This window comes from Panthera leo, chromosome B3 (assembly GCF_018350215.1).
Source record: "Panthera leo isolate Ple1 chromosome B3, P.leo_Ple1_pat1.1, whole genome shotgun sequence".
Classification (NCBI taxonomy): domain Eukaryota; kingdom Metazoa; phylum Chordata; class Mammalia; order Carnivora; family Felidae; genus Panthera; species Panthera leo.
The window spans coordinates 39,924,756-39,941,348 of NC_056684.1; the positions used below are offsets into that span (position 1 = coordinate 39,924,756).

The 16,593-nt window shown below is 36.0% G+C and overlaps 1 protein-coding gene across 3 annotated transcripts in view; it reads left to right on the forward strand.

Moving 5' to 3' along the window:
- The window catches only part of CLPX (caseinolytic mitochondrial matrix peptidase chaperone subunit X), a 40,137-nt gene extending 29,427 nt beyond the window's left edge, over nucleotides 1–10,710 (forward strand). For all 3 annotated transcript variants that reach the window (XM_042941691.1, XM_042941689.1, XM_042941690.1), the window contains exons 10-14: nucleotides 639–803; nucleotides 4,191–4,490; nucleotides 6,089–6,181; nucleotides 7,343–7,449; nucleotides 8,965–10,710. In XM_042941691.1, coding sequence (XP_042797625.1) covers nucleotides 639–803; nucleotides 4,191–4,490; nucleotides 6,089–6,181; nucleotides 7,343–7,449; nucleotides 8,965–9,055 — 756 coding nt within the window. In that variant the 3' untranslated portion in view covers nucleotides 9,056–10,710. The remainder of the gene's footprint in view (nucleotides 1–638; nucleotides 804–4,190; nucleotides 4,491–6,088; nucleotides 6,182–7,342; nucleotides 7,450–8,964) is intronic.
- Nucleotides 10,711–16,593: the final 5,883 nt, after the last annotated feature.

Below are 16,593 nucleotides of genomic sequence, written 5' to 3' on the forward strand. Positions count from 1 at the left end.
ATTCTTTTCACTTGACAATAGGATAAAATAGATAAAATAGTGTTTCATTTCATGGGAGAGTCATAAGTGAAGTCTTAATGATCTATTTGCAACTTGACTTTTTATTGGTAACTAATTATGACATAAACTGTAGGGTAAGGAAAATTGCTTTCATTTTTATTTTGACCAAGACAAAAAGGTCACACTTATAAAATGTGCTAGATAATTTTTTTATAAAAGCCTCCCAAAATATAGGTAGTCTCAAAGTTTAATAGTAGGAGTAGAAAAGAATTTTAATTTCTATGAAAGACAAATCAACTATTTTCAAATTTTCAATGTTCCTACCATGGTTGCCTACCATCTTACAGAGTCATAATCCTGTATTTAGGTCAGAATTCTATCTTTACCATCAAAAGCAGCTTTTTAAGTTGACTATTTCCTGAGTGCATCAGGAGTCTGTAACTATTCCAAATAAATTTACGAATTGTTAGTGTGATAGTGCATTTGATTTTCATGTTAGTTGTAGCAATGTGGCAGTTTTCTTTAATTATGCTCATTGACCATAACCACATTATTTTCCCCTTTGAATCTCATTATCTAAAGTACAATAAATAATACACTTACACAATGATGTTATAAATCATTTATTCTTTATTTAGGGGTTATTAAAACTACTAGAAGGCACGATAGTTAATGTTCCAGAAAAGAATTCCCGCAAGTTACGTGGAGAAACAGTACAAGTTGATACAACAAACATCCTGTTTGTTGCATCTGGTGCTTTCAATGGCTTAGACAGAATCATCAGCAGGAGGAAAAATGAAAAGGTAAGTTTTTCTGAAGGGTTATTAGGATGGAGCACTTCTTCATATCTGCAAGGTACATGCCTAGTAACTATTTGTTGATTGATTACAATAAAATGTAATGTCAACATAGTGTCAAGCAGCCCAAAACACACCAGTATTTTCCATGTTTTTGTGTTTTACATAATTGGTAACCACAAATGATTTCTTTTATATAACATAATATTCTACCTAAATGAATATATCATAGATCAACTGTGCTACATTGCTTGCTTTAAGTCTCCTTGGCTTTGTACCCACTAGTGTAAGTAGTAGTTTAGTAGCAGTAAAAAAATAATGCTGCTGATGGGATGGTTGCCTGTGGTGGTTCTTTGGATAGCCTAGGTAAGAAAAACTCACGTACGATACTAACTGAACCATGTAATGCTGTTATTCCTCAGTCTCAGGCCTTATTCAGCATGGATAAGGTTAGGTTTTAATTTTTCATGTTAATTTGTTTTTGCTTTTGAAATTCTGCTTAGACTGACAAATTGGAAGAAATTATTTCATTGTGCGTACATGAGAGAGAAAGAGGGAGGGAGATAACTTTATATTTAAAATTCTGGGGGTGCCTGTCTGGCTCAGTCACTAGAGCATGAGACTTTTGATCTTCGAGACGTGAGTTTATGCTCCATGTTGGGTGTAGAGTGTACTTTAAAAAAACAAAGAACATGTTCTGATACTTAATTATAATTAGCTATTCCAAAAAATTTGAAACTTGGAACATGTAGAAAAGAACAGTTAAAAGTAATGTCCAAAAAGAGATCAGAAACATGTAGAAGGAAGGTTCAGGTTGTAGGTCATTTGAACTTCTTAACAAAAAGTAGGGAGATATCCTGGGCTCTAGTTCTTATTATCTGAAAGAGGAAGTGTATGAGGTCTTCAGGAGAGACCGAGATTGAAAACGAGTTTGTCAGGGTGCCTGAGGGGCTCACTCAGTTGAGTTTCCAACTCTTGATCTCAGCTTAGGTGTTGAGCTCGGGGGTGTGGGGGGAAAAAAAAGAGTTTGTCACATAGATCTTTATGAAAAAGAGAGAGATGTAAGACAGTCGTCAGTAGTGATTTTACAGAGGATTAAATACATCCATGTGGCTATTTTTATCGACTCTTACTGAAAGCCAGGGGTACAATATTAAATACTGCACCTATATTCCAACCATATCAGACTGCTTGCATTCCTAACTTTTATTCCTCTTGCCTTTGTTCATGCCTTCCCCTACCTCAATCAAGTTGGCAAATATATGTTCATCTTTTAAGACTCAGTCTGTTACCAAGTCTGATAAACTGATCAGGCAGTTTATCTGTGAAGGCTTTCTTGATCATCTTCTACCCTCCCTCCCTGCTATGTGCCTCTTTTCCTACTTCCACTGCTACAGTCCTGTACAGTCCTGTGATACTTTTAACGCCTTCATGTGTTCTCACTCTGAATAAGCCCCTTTAGGATAATGGCTGTCTTCAGGTTTGTATTTCCAGTGTTTTATAATGTTTTGTAAATTATATACATATATAATTATAAATTATATATATTATATAATATATATTTATATTATATAAATTATAAATATTAATATTTATATTAATATATTAAATTTAGTATAATTTAATGTATTTAATATTTATTTAATAATTTAAATTTAATAAATATTAAATAAATTTAATATATTAAAATATATATTTATATGAATTATAAATTATATATTATATATAATTTACAAAACATATAACAAAATAAATGTGTGTATTTTAATATATGTTTATATATAATAAATACATATATATATAGTATTGAATGGAAGGTGTTTGGTTTTTTTTTTCTGATACACTACTGTCCATGTGGAGAGTCAGAGGAGTGGATTTTTTTTTTTTTTAAGTTTATTTATTTTGAAAGAGCGAGAGACTGAGGGAGGCGCAGAAAGAAGGAACAAGAGAGAATCCCAAGCAGGCTCCGCACTGCCAGGGCAGAGCCCAGTGTAGGGCTCAAACTCACAAACAGATCACGACCTGAGGTGAAACCAACAGTCAGTCGGACACTTAATTGACTGAGCCACTCAGGAGCCCCAAGGAATGGATTTTTAACTTAGGCTGACCATGTGCTTCTCTTGTACTTCTGACAAAAGCTGTATGAAATACCAAAATGTCAAAACATTCTGACGGTTGCCTGGAGTATAGTTCTTTTATACTGACTGAAGCAAGATCCATACACCTTAGATACCCAGCTTTTTTTTTTTTAAACAATGGGTGTTTTTTGTTTTTGTTTTTAGATTTTATTTTTATAAGTAATCACTATAGCCGGTGTGGGGTTTGAGCTCACAGTCTGAGATCAAGTCACATGCTCCACCAACTGAGCCAGCGAGATACCCCGATACCCAGCTTTTTGCAGCAAAGTAGTATTCTTATTTGATGTCATTCTTATATGTTTTTTATAAAATCAGAGTTATTCTCATAGGTTGATGTATGCTGCAACCTCAGATCATGATTTTAATAGAATGCTTAGCAGTGACTTAAGACACTTGGGCATAATTTCCTCATAAGGCTGCTTGTTCCTTAGTCACTACTACTACTGTTTACGCTATTACAAAATTAACTTTGGTTACAAAGTAATTACTATCTCCGTTTTTATAGTTCTTACACATTTTATTACTTTTTAATTAAATTTTTTTTACCTTTATTAATTTTTGAGAGAGAGACAGAGAGTGAGCAGGGGAGGGGCAGAGAGAGAGGGAGACACAGAATCTGAATCAGGCTCCAGGCTCTGAGCTGCCAGCAGAGAGCCCGACCTGAGGCTCAAACTCATGAACCGTGAGATCATGACCTGAGCTGAAGTCAGACGCTTAAGCCACCCAGGCATCCCTTAATCTTTTATTTTTTAGGGAGAGCATATAAGCAGTAGGGAGGGGGCGGGGGGGAAGAGAGAAAGAGCGTAAGCAAACGGGAGGAACAGAGAGAGAGAGAGAGAGGGAGAGGGAGACAAAGAATCCAAAGCAGGCTCCAGGCTCTGAGCTGTCATCACAGAGTCCAACACGGGGCTCAAACTCATAAACTGCGAGATCATGACCTGAGCAGAAGTCGAACGCTTAATCAACTGAGCCACCAGGCGCCCCTAGAATTCATTCTTTGAGAGTTGGTTATTAAATGGTGGTTTAGTTCTCAATTCTGAAGACAGATAGGCCTGAGTTCAAATCCTGGATTTACCACTTACTGCAAGGAGAGCTTGGTCAAGGTATTAACCTCTCCAAGCTCATTTTCTTCACTTATAAAATGTGAATGATAATAGAACTTTCTTCTATTACAAAGGTCATGTGAGAAATATATGCAGAGTACTTAGTACAATGCAATTTCATTCTATTTATAATGCCTGTCTTTTCTTGGCAGTATCTTGGATTTGGAACGCCATCTAATTTGGGAAAAGGCAGAAGGGCTGCAGCTGCTGCAGACCTTGCCAATCGAAGTGGAGAATCAAATACTCACCAAGACATTGAAGAAAAAGATCGCTTATTACGTCACGTTGAAGCCAGAGATCTCATTGAATTTGGCATGATTCCCGAGTTTGTGGGACGGTTGCCTGTGGTAGTTCCTTTGCATAGCCTAGATGAGAAAACACTTGTACAAATACTAACTGAGCCACGTAATGCTGTTATTCCTCAGTACCAGGCCTTATTCAGCATGGATAAGGTTAGATTTTTATTTTTCATACTTAGTTAATTTATGGGTTTTTGCTGTTGGAACTCTGCATAAATTAGCTCAACAAAAAGCAAAAGCAGTCCTCCTTATCCAGAATACCAGCCTATACCTGGTATTTCTATACCTCACTAAATGTGGATCTAAGTATTGGGAAAGGCAGCGTGTTACATTAAACATTTAGGAGTTGGCTTTATTTTTTTGTCTTAATTAAAATTGTTAATGAAGCTTAAAGCCTAAGTATACATATATAGAGAGAGAATTTATACCAGTAGCCTATCCCCTACCCCTCAAGCCATATACACAGGATTGTCCTTTCAGCCTTAAAATTCTAAATGCTTTTGTTACAACATACTGTGTATATTTTTATATACTTTTGTCTAAAGTTCTATCACCTTCCACATCTACTTCTGTGTAACCAGACATCCAATCCCACATCCCCACAATTCCGATCACATAGCTTATGTTTTGGGTTTTATGAACTTAGGGTCTTTAAATATCAGTTTCTTTCTCTTCATTCCACTGCCATTACCTCATGTCAAGCTCCTTTATCATTCTTTACATTGACCTATGCATTTGGCTCCTAATTGGCCTCCCTGTCTCAAGTCTGTTTCTGACCACCACCACCAAAATATCATTATCTTCCTTTTTTTACTTCCAGAATGCACCATTTTTATATTATTGAACATAGTGCCCAGCAAATAGATATTCTTAATAAATATCTAGTGAATGAATAAATACAACGCTAGTTATTTTAGTCCTCTCCTTAAATCCTTCAGTGGTCCCCTTGCCTAATTTTAACGCTCCCACACTGGTGCTCCCTTAGCACCATGTGCATATGCTGTGCTATAAATGCTAGTTTGCTTATTTGTCACCACCCAGTAGAACTTAAGTTCCTTGATGGCAAAAATGGTAATTCATCATTTAGTCTCTTAGACACGTAGGCATCCAATAAATGTTGAATAAAGTCCTAGAAAGTCCATGTTAATCTAGAAAACATCTTCAAAGACTAATGACAAATTTGTGATTCAGAATACTATTGCCTTCTCATAGGTTAATTGAGAGAAACAAGTGCTTGAAGGTGAGGTTCTAAGGCACTATGAGAGAGAATTGCCTTGCTTAAATATTGCGTTTTCTGGATGTAGAAATTAGTAACCAAAATTTGTTTAATACCAAAATTTTGTGAAGTCTGATGTTCCAAAAGGATTTTGATTTATGTTTTTTGGGTATGTTAATAAATTTAGTATCAGTAATTTGAACTCTGTTTTGAAATTTGTGGTAATGTAGACAGACTTGTCTAAAGTTTTGCCTTTGTGTTCTGTAGGATGAGAGGGTGGTTAGTAACACTCTATAAAATGAATGATGAGTAGAGTATTTTCTAAGAAGAAAGTGATAGTCAAAAAATGCTTTAGTCTGAAAAGGGATAGGGTCAGTCTTTATCTGTAAAGTTAGGGCACTAGTCCCTTTCTGTTCTACAAAGACTAGGAATGATGGGATGTAGTAATAGTTAATAGATCAAATGCTCTATAGCTTTCTTAGGAAAATATCATCAAGTATTATCTAAGTTCTGATTTCTTTTTATGTCTTTGTAGTGTGAACTGAATGTTACTGAGGATGCTTTGAAAGCTATTGCCAGATTGGCACTAGAACGAAAAACAGGTGCACGAGGCCTTCGGTCCATAATGGTAAGTTGGCATTATTATACAAAATGAGATTATTTCTTGGTCTGGGTTTTGCAAATATTAAGCCTCCATGTTACTTCTTTGGAAGCATATCCAGAGAATTGGCCTGATGTTGTTTCTTATGGGTTTTGGTTTTTTTTTTTTTTTTGTCTCTGTAGATTATATTTTTTGTTATTATAAAAAAGGAACTTTAAAGCATTTGCAATAAAGGATACACACATAGTACCATTAATGAAATAGAGAAAATCTAGGAAGGAGAATTTAGAAAATTTTACTCCGGCCTTTTGACTAAATTCTCCGGAGTACCTTCTCAGACCCATTGAAATCCTCATTCTTTTCTGTTTATTTGTTTAAATTGCAGAAATTTAACAAATTAAAAATCTGAAATTAAATTGCAGATATCATGATATTTTACCCCTAAATTCTGTCATATGATAGCAACTCACTATTTTTTATTTTGTTACAAATTCTAGTGACCCAGCCTATTTTCTGCCATCATCCACTTTATTATTTTAAGAATTTCACTGCTAATTATTACTTCTCTCATCTCAATAGGACTTTTATTACTTCTCTCATCTCAACAGGACTCATCTCTGCCCTGCTCTCTCTCTCCCTCTCTGTCTCTCTCTCTCTCTCCCTCTCTGTCTCTCTCTCTCGATCTCAAAAAAAGAAAGAAAGAAACCTTATATACTTTTTTAAAGATCTACTGTATTTTCCTTAAATCTACTGCAACCCTTAAAACAAGTGGTTATTTGAAGTCATAGTTCAAAATTGAAGAGTTTGATAGAGATGGTTTAGGACTAAATCATTTTCATAGTAAGGATTACCAGTTGACTTCTTTGGTAATGCCAGGAATGCTGAGGAACATCTGAATCCAGAAGTGTAGTCTTTTTATATGTGTGTGGTGACCTAAATAGGCAGAACTACAGATAAATAGCTTTCCCTTATAAAATGAATTCTCTCTGAATTTAGTCAGCAGCTGCTTTAATATGAAGAATGTGAAAGCTTTTACAGTGATATTTTTTCAACATTCAGTTCCTGGTGCATAATAGGGATTCAGTAATATTTGTTGAGTTAATGAATTTGATTGGTGGTCTATGGAATATAAGTATTTTCTGTGTAACCTCAGTTTTCCATGTAATTTATCACTTTTTATCTCTTTAGGAAAAGCTGTTACTAGAACCAATGTTTGAAGTTCCTAATTCTGATATCGTATGTGTGGAGGTTGATAAAGAAGTAGTAGAAGGGAAAAAGGAACCAGGATATATCCGGTAAAGTGTATTGTCAAGCTAGACCAAATCTAAAAGTTAAAATCAGCTCTTTATTGCTATGGTTTATTGGTCTGTCACAAAAATTGCATACTTATATTCATAAGGGAAGTAATAATCTCAAATTTTCTATAGAAAAAATGTTCTAATTTTGGTTTATAGAATAATAGTATTTTGTGAGTCTGAAATTTGATCTTTAAAATTAGCCTGTACTTTATGGGGCGTCTGGGTGGCTCAGTCAGTTGAGCGTCCGACTTCGGCTAAGGTCATGATCTCACGGTCTGTGAGTTCAAGCCCCGCATCAGGCTCTGTGCTGACAGCTCAGAGCCTAGAACCTGCTTCGGATTCTGTGTCTCCCTCTCTCTCTGCCCCTCCCCTACTCATGCTCTGTCTCTCTCTATCTCAGAAATAAATAAACATTAAAAAAAATTTTTTTTAATTAGCCTGCCCTTTTTTTCCTGTAACAAGTATAAGAGACAAAAGTCATCCAAATGAAGAGATTTAAATGAACTTTGCTGCTAATTCTGTCATTTATGAGTGACTTGTTTCATGTCTTTCACAAATTTTTCTGTTGTATCACGTCAGTTGACAGATTTGACACATTTTTCGCTGCTTCATTTATTTATCCCAGGGGTCAGCAGAGTTTCTTATAGAGGGCTAGATGAATACCACAGGGATGTACAAGTCTGTATTGCAGCTACTCACCACTGCCTTCATAGCATAATCATAAATGAATGAGCATGTCTGTGTTCCATTAAACCTTTATTTACAAAAACAGATGATGAGCTTTATTTGGCCTGCAGGCTGTACTTTACTGACCTGACCTATTCAATAAATATTTCTTGTACAGTGCTTGACAGTAATGTTACATACCAAAAATTAGATCTCTGTTTTAGCTAAGTCACAAGGTATGTTATGTTTTATGTTTGCGTATCTTCTAAGATAATTTAGGAGGAAATTGATTGTTAGTTATTCAGAGACATAGTCTTTTATTGGTTGATAACAATATAGAAAGAAGTTGTGGTGGTCTGATCATAATTTTAAATTGAGGCAAATCAGATTTGGTCAGAAGCTGTAGCTTTCTCTCCTATAGATATATGCTAAATGTCAAGCATTTGAGTTGAAATAATAGATTCTACTTTTTTTCTGGAGAAATGGATTTTTAAAGACTTCACAGTTGAAGCCTTGTCAACTTATTTCAGGAATAAATTTGTTAGGGAAAATATTGGGAAATTACTTGCAACTCTTGGCTATGTGATCTACATGTTTCCCAAATTTCACCACTAAGCAATCTGAATATTAAAAGTGCTCTTAATATCTTACTTTTTTTGTGTGTTGTTTTTAGCTAGGTGGGTTAATACATTATTTTGAGTCTAGAAATCATGTTTATTTAAATCCTAATTTAAATTTAATTTTATTAAATTTTAATTTAAATAAATTTGTTTTAAACAATTTATTTAAAAATTTTTTAAAAACCTAATTTTTATTTTTAAAAAACCTGATGACTTTTTATTATAGGGCTCCAACAAAAGAATCCTCTGAAGAAGAATATGACTCTGGAGTTGAAGAAGAAGGATGGCCTCGCCAAGCAGATGCAGCAAACAGCTAAACTGTCAGACTTCCGTCCTGTATATAAAACTTTTCCTTCTTTTGTTTAGGATCGTAAATGTCTCTACAGTCTGACATTAAAAGCATTGGATCTATCTTGGATATCATACATGGTCAGAAGCCTTTAGGATAAAAATGAGATCATGTACATTATGTAACATCACATTGATTTAATACAAAGGACATTGTGTGGACTTTAATGATACAACGTTCGGAGATAAAATGTACATTATTTTGGTTCAGTTTTTTAAAAATATGCTTTAACAAAATTCTTAGGAGACCCTTTAAGCAATGCAGGTGTTGCAGTAACTGTGGATTTTACAATAATGTTACTCTACAAATGGGAAAATAAATTCTTTAAAATTGAAGATCAAGATACCATTTTTTAGTTTATCCTTTTTCTACCCATATTTGTTTCCTGAAAATATTGGAATTTTATTCATCTTGAAAATTGGAACAGGTAGTTTCCAAGTAGTTAAAAATGTCATGGAAAAAGTACCCTAAAGAACTATATTTTGCTGATTTGTTTTGCTATGTTCTTGGTCTTATCTGCTAATGCATGATACCAACTTTCCAATTGGTACTATAAAAAGGGCCATTATTCCCTTGCTGACTTGTCTGATTTATTTACCATCTTTGATCCATTTTAGTACTATGAGTGTGCAGATAGAATTGAAGTCTGCCTTAAATCTTCAGGAAAAGACCATCTAATTCTAAAAGTAGCATGCAGCATCAGTCATAGTAACAGCCATGTGTCAAACTAAATAAAATACCCTAATATTGTGCACTTACCAAATTACTCAGCTAGTTTTGTTTTGTTTTGTTCTTTGATCCTAGGTATCTAATTCCTTGTCTTCATAGAACATTAAAGAAAATCTATGCTTTGCTGTCAGCAGAAATGAATGTGTTCACACTAAAATATAAGTTCTTAACCTTCTTTATATAACAAAACTAAACAGTGGGGAAAATTTGGAGGGACCTAACAATGGAAGTTACTTCATTTGATTCTATAAATATTAAAATATTTGGGTATCTTTTAAAGTTGATGATACAAATTTCTATGCTATTCATTCAGTTCAACCTCATTTGAAAGTAGTTAAATCAGAGTACATTTAAATATTTGTCTTCATTATTTGGTTTATAGACACTTGAGTTTTCCTCTTACCCCCTTTTTCTTAGGAAAAGAACCTCATGCAGATTCTAAATCCTGTTGATGAAAAGTTGGGCTTTCTATGATGTAATAAGAGATGTGAGATATCTATTTATGGCTGGGTAGGACCAGAAATGCACTTTTGCAGAATGTTTAAACCTGTTTGCTATAATATGGAACAGAAACAGGTATCCTTCTTAGTCTCTCTAGCAATGGTTAAAAGTTTTTCTCAGGAAGTCTTTCATATTATAACTGTTCACTATCTTTTTCTTATAGCATCATCATTTTCCTTTTTGTAGAGTGAAAATTGGAGTAGCTACTAAATATATTAAGGGTAATCCTCCAGAAATGGACTGGGAGACATTTTAGTCACAACAACTTACATTTGGTTTTGGAAGTTGTTAACAAAGCATAATCGATGTTTTTAAACCAAACTGAGTATAACTACGATTTGTACTTGAAACTTATGTTTTGGCATTTGAATAAAACAGAAGTACTAAATGAAAGCGAGTGTGGTGGTGGTATGTCCATATGTAGTGCCATTTTTTATTATTTTTTAAATGTTTATATATTTTGAGAGAGAGTAAGCGAGCACAAGCAGGGGAGGAGCAGAGAGAGAGGCAGAGAGAGAATCCCAAGGGGCTCTGCACTATCAGCGCAGAGCCCAATGTGGGGCTCTAACTCACTATCCATGAGGTCATGACCTGATCCAGCTTAACCGACTGAGTTACCCAGGTGCCCTGTAGTGCCATTTTTAAAAGGACACAGATAAGAGCTGCATTATTCTAGTGATTGGTTAATCATTGGCACCTTCATATCCCTCTAATAAATTCCACAAAGTTGTAGATTTCACAAAGTCTGTTATTAAAGTTTATGTTAAGCATTTATTGAAAATCCTCCCCTGAATGTCCTGCCTAGGCCCCACATTAGACTAGACCAAGTTTTTCAAGAAGATTACTAGTCTACTAGGGATGCAAACAAAAACATCAGGGCATCGTAATAATAGAAATGAGGTAGGTCTGGGTGTGGTGACACAAAAGGTGGTGATGGCCCAGACAGATCTGGACCATCAAGTAGGAATTTGCCAGAAAGAAATAATGAAAATTAAATCAAAATCTCAATAAATGTGAAACAACTAGGGAGCTTTAGGAGTTGAGAAATCCCAAGCTTATTTTTCACATGTCTTTTCAAGTATACCGTTAAGTTCCACTAAGGTGAAGACTACATATTTTGTTAACTATAATCAGCACCAACCATAATGTCCCATATATTTGGTGCTCCATACACTTTAAAACAATAGAATATCTTGTATGCCAGGGGCACCTGGCTGGCTTAGTCGGTTGAGCATCTGACTTCGGTTCAGGTCATGATCTTGCGGTTCGTGAGTTTGAGCCCCATGTCAGGTTCTGTGCTGACATCTCAGAGCCTGGAGACTGCTTCCAATTCTGTGTCTCCAAATTTTTTTTAGAAGAATATCTTGTATGCCAGGTTAAGTTATAATTTTATACAGAAAGTAGTAGGCATTATTAAAAGAGTATTAACCATGACAATTAGGCATTGTTAGATGTATGTTTTATAGATTGTTGGGAAGGGAAGGCTCCGAGGAAAATGGAGGGAAACAGGACCAGAGGCCTAGTTGTGGACATTCCTCCAGCACTTGCCCCTCTATTTCCAACCATCACTTTCCTCCTGTTTTTCAGATCAGCTCTCATCATAATAAACAGAACTCCTATGAATTCACATCCACTCCACAATAAAAATTGGTCTTGCTGTTTCTAGTTCCCTTTCAGGCTTTGGTTCTGGGCAAGATGACCAGCTTTTGGAAGGTTTTGCACAGAGAAATGACATAACCTGACTTAAGTTTTAAAAGACCACTCAGGTTGCAGTATAAGTGAACAGACTATAGAGGAACAAGGATGAAATCAGACACACACAGGCCTATTTAAAGAAGACAATGGGGTGCCTGGGTGGCTCAGTTGGTTGGGTATCTGACTTTGGCTCAGGTCATAATCTCAACGTTCCGTGAGTTCGAGCCCCACATCAGGCTCTGTGCTGACAGCTTGGAGCCTGCTTCAGATTCTGTATCTCCCTCTCTCTCTGCCCCTCCCCTGCTCATGTTCTGTCTCTTTCTTAAAAATAAACATAAAAATATTAAAAATATGTATATATATAATGGGTTGGACTAAGGTGATAGCAGTGGAAATGGAAGAACAGATTGGGTAGGTGTTTGCAAATCTGTCTGATAAAAAGTGGTAATCCTATGTTCTTCAATGGGAGAACTCAGTATTATAAAGATGTCTATTAACCCTATATTTATAAATTTAATATTGCAATAAAATGCCAAAAAATTTTTAAATTTCTAAAATTTATGGAAAAGTAAACAAGAATGATAAGCAAAATGATAATGTGCACTCATATAGTGCTTACTCTGTGTTACCCTGCATGCATTTAATGCAACAACTCTATGAAGTAGATGCTAGCAAAATGATAATGTGCACTCATATAGTGCTTACTCTGTGTTACCCTGCATGCATTTAATGCAACAACTCTATGAAGTAGATGCTATTATCAACCCTTCTTATAAACTGAAGCCCTGACTGGTTAAGTAACTTTTCCAAGGTGACATAACTAGTAAATAACAGGATTTAACCCCAGGTAGACTGGTTCCAGAACCTCTCCATTTAACCACACTGAAAGAAGAATGAAGAGGAGCTGCCTCTTCTATTAAAAAAAATTATATAGGGGCACCTGGGTGGCTCAGTCGGTTAAGCGTCTGACTTCGGCTCAGGTCACATTCTCACGGTCCGTGAGTTCGAGCCCCGCGTCAGGCTCTGGGCTGATGGCTCAGAGCCTGGAGCCTGTTTCTGATTCTGTGTCTCCTTCTCTCTCTGCCCCTCCCCCGTTCATGCTCTGTCTCTCTCTGTCTCAAAAATAAACGTTAAAAAAAAATTTTTAAAAAAATTATGTATATATATATATAGAGAGAGAGAGAGAGAGAATACAAATATGTATATTACATACACACACACATATATATACCTTATGCTATACATATAAAGTTTTAAAAGCTTAAGTGTGTAACAGTGCATGAATGAACGGACCAATGGAAAAGAAAAACCAGAAATATATATGCGAATTTAGAATTCGAAAAGAATGAAGCCAAATACATATGGGAATTTAGTATTGGAAAAGGCGATACTTCAAATTAATGAGAAAAAGAATATTTAGTAAATGATATTGACAACTGAGTATCTAGAAAATATAAGTTATAACTTACCTAATACAGTTTTAGATAAAAATAGGAGCCTTTAGGGGCGCCTAGGTGGCTCAGTTGGTTAAGCATCCGACTCTTGATCTCAACTCAGGTCTTGATCTTGGGGTCATGAGTTCAAGCTTCACATTGGGCTCTGCACTAGGTGTGAAGTCCACTTAAAAAAAATTGAAGTGCTTAAGTATTTTGTACAGTATTACAAAAAATGATACAAGTAAAATATAGAACATTATAAAAAAATCTCAGAAATATAAGAAGTCTCTTAGAAGGTGGGGTCAGGCATTGATCTGTTTTCATGGTATAGATCTGGACTCTTACCCAACGGGTCATCTATTATTGCTTTGAATAGTGAAGATCTAATCATGTGATGCTGGAGCAATTGGACATCCAAAGGGGTGGAGGTGGAGAACCTCAACCTAAGTTTCACACCTTATACAAAAATTAACTCAGGGGGTGCCTGGGTGGCTCAGTCAGTTAAGCATCTGACTCCTGATTTCGGCTCCGGTCATGATCCCAAAGTTGTGGGATCGAGCCTTGCATCCGTACTCAGTGTGGAACCTGCTTAAGATTCTCTCTCTCTCTCCCTCTGCTCCTCTCCTCAATATATATATATATTAGAAATATTTTTTAATTAACTCAAAATGGATCACAGACTTACATACTTACATGTAAACCTATAAAACTTTTAGAAAAAGCACACGAGAAAAAATTCAGGATGTAGAGCTAAGAATACTTTATCTGACTCCAAAAGAATGATCCATAAAAGAAAAAAACTGGTAAGTTGGACTTCATTAAAATTAAGGACTTAAGTTCTATTTTAAAAAAAGCAAACCCTGTTAAGGGGATTAAAAGACAAGCTGTAAACTGGGAGAAAATATTTGTAAGCCACATATCAAAGGACTTGTATCTAGAACACATACATAAAGAACTCTTAAATATCAACAGTAAGAAAAACAATCCAATTAGAAAATGGGCAAAAGATATGATCAGACATTTCAATGAAAAGGATATACAGATGGCAAATAAGCATATGAAAAGATGTCCAACACTAGCCATTAAGGAAGTACAAAAATAAAATAAAAACTAGTAACACAAATGCTACTGAGAATGCAAAGAAACTGGATCACCCCATATTGCTGGTGGGACTGTAAAATGGTGCAGCCATTCTGGAAATAATTTGTCAATTTCTTTAAAAACTAAACATGCAACTGGGGCGCCTGGATGGCTCAGTCAGTTAAGTGTCTGAGTCTTGATTTCAGCTCAGGTCATCATCTCACTGTTCATGAGATCAAGCTCTGAGTTGAGCTCTGTGCCTACTGCGCAGAGCCTGCTTAGGCTTCTCTCTCTCCTCTCTCTGTCCCTCCCCTGGCGCATGCTCTCTCTCTCTCTCTCTCTCTCTCTCTCTCTCTCTCACACACACACACACACACACAGTCTCCCCAGATAAACTTTTAAAACAATAATAAAAAAACTAAACATGCAATTGCCATATGACCCCGCAGTTGCACTCCTGGGCACTTATCCCAAAGATTTTCATTTAACATAAAAACCTGTATACAAATGTTTATAGCAGCTTTATTCATGATAACCCCAAAGTAGAAACAACCCAGATATCCTTCAATAGGTGAATGATTTTAAAAGTAGTTTCATTTTAGCACCTGGCCGACTCAGTTGGAGGAGCTTGTGACGCTTGATCTTGGGCACATGAGTTAGAACCCCACATTAGGCATAGAGATTACTTAAATACATAAAAACTAAAAAAAAGTGATTTCATTTTATTCATACCTTTTTTGCACACTTTTATTAAAAAGGAACACTATTGATACAACACCCTGAATAAATCTCCAGAAAATTATGCTGAGTGAAAGCAGAGAATTCCAAAAGGTTGTGTAATGCATGATTCCATTTACATGACATTCTTGAAAGGACAAAGTTATATGAAGAACAGGTTAGTGGTTGCCAGGGGGTGTGGTTATAAAAGGGGAAATGAAGGATCCTGGAAGCTATGGAAAGGAAATGTTCTGTATCTTGACTATATCAATGTCAATATCTGGGTTGTAATATTGTACTACAGTTTTGGAAGGTATTACCATTGGTAGGAACTGGGATGAAGAGTACACATGATCTCCCTCTATTATTTCTTACAACTGTAAACGAATCTACAATTATCTCAAAATAGTTTAATTTTAAATATCTAATTGATGGGGTTTTGGGGTGATGGTGGGATTCTGAGCCAACAGCCAAGAAGGAATTCTTGAAGACATCTTTGGTGCAAAAAGGTGTTTTTACTAAACACGGGACAGGACCTGTGGACAGAAAGAGCTGCACTGGGATTGTGACGGGTAACTGATTATATACCCTCATGTTGGGAGTGGGGTTAGGGGCAGCGTAAGTCTCTAAGAAATTTTGGAGGCAAGGATTCCAGGACCTTGAGGGGCTAGCTGTTGTTAGGAAAATGGCATTTATTACCGTTTAGTAAAAACGGTATTTATCTCTCTGTTATGAGACCCTTCAGATGTATATCAGGGGACCACAAGCTTGGAATATGATTCCCGGCATATACCTTGGGGGAGTTGAGATAAAGGAAGTTTCCAAAAGTAAGGGAATTTTTCATTTGCCTTAGTTTCCCACATCACCATGGCAAGCACTTAAACCCCTTTCCACCTTGGGCAGGGATAGTAGGTGGTGGTGGTGCTAGTTTGTATTTTGCCCTCAGCTGTGTTATGCTCCCTCATCATTAATCATGTGGCATGGTCTTTCCTTCCCCTCCAGTGGTTTTCCATTGTTCTTAAGATATGAGATCCTAGAATGCTAAAATCTGTCCTCCTCCCAGGACTGCCAGCTCCCTTCAGGATTTCTGTGTTCCATCTGAGAAGGAGAACAAAGGAAAAAGGAAATGTAGATAAAATTAAATTTCCTTACAACTTGCAGCCCTTTGACATACTTGAGACACGCAGATTATGACATTCCTCCAGGAACTCTCAACTGTCTTAATACTTTACTAGAGGCAAAAAGCAACCTTAGCTTAACAATAACCAGACCTGCAGGACACTGCAAGTCCTCGTTAACATATGAAAGTCCTTTTGGAGGGGCACCTGGCTGGTTCAGTTGGTTGAGC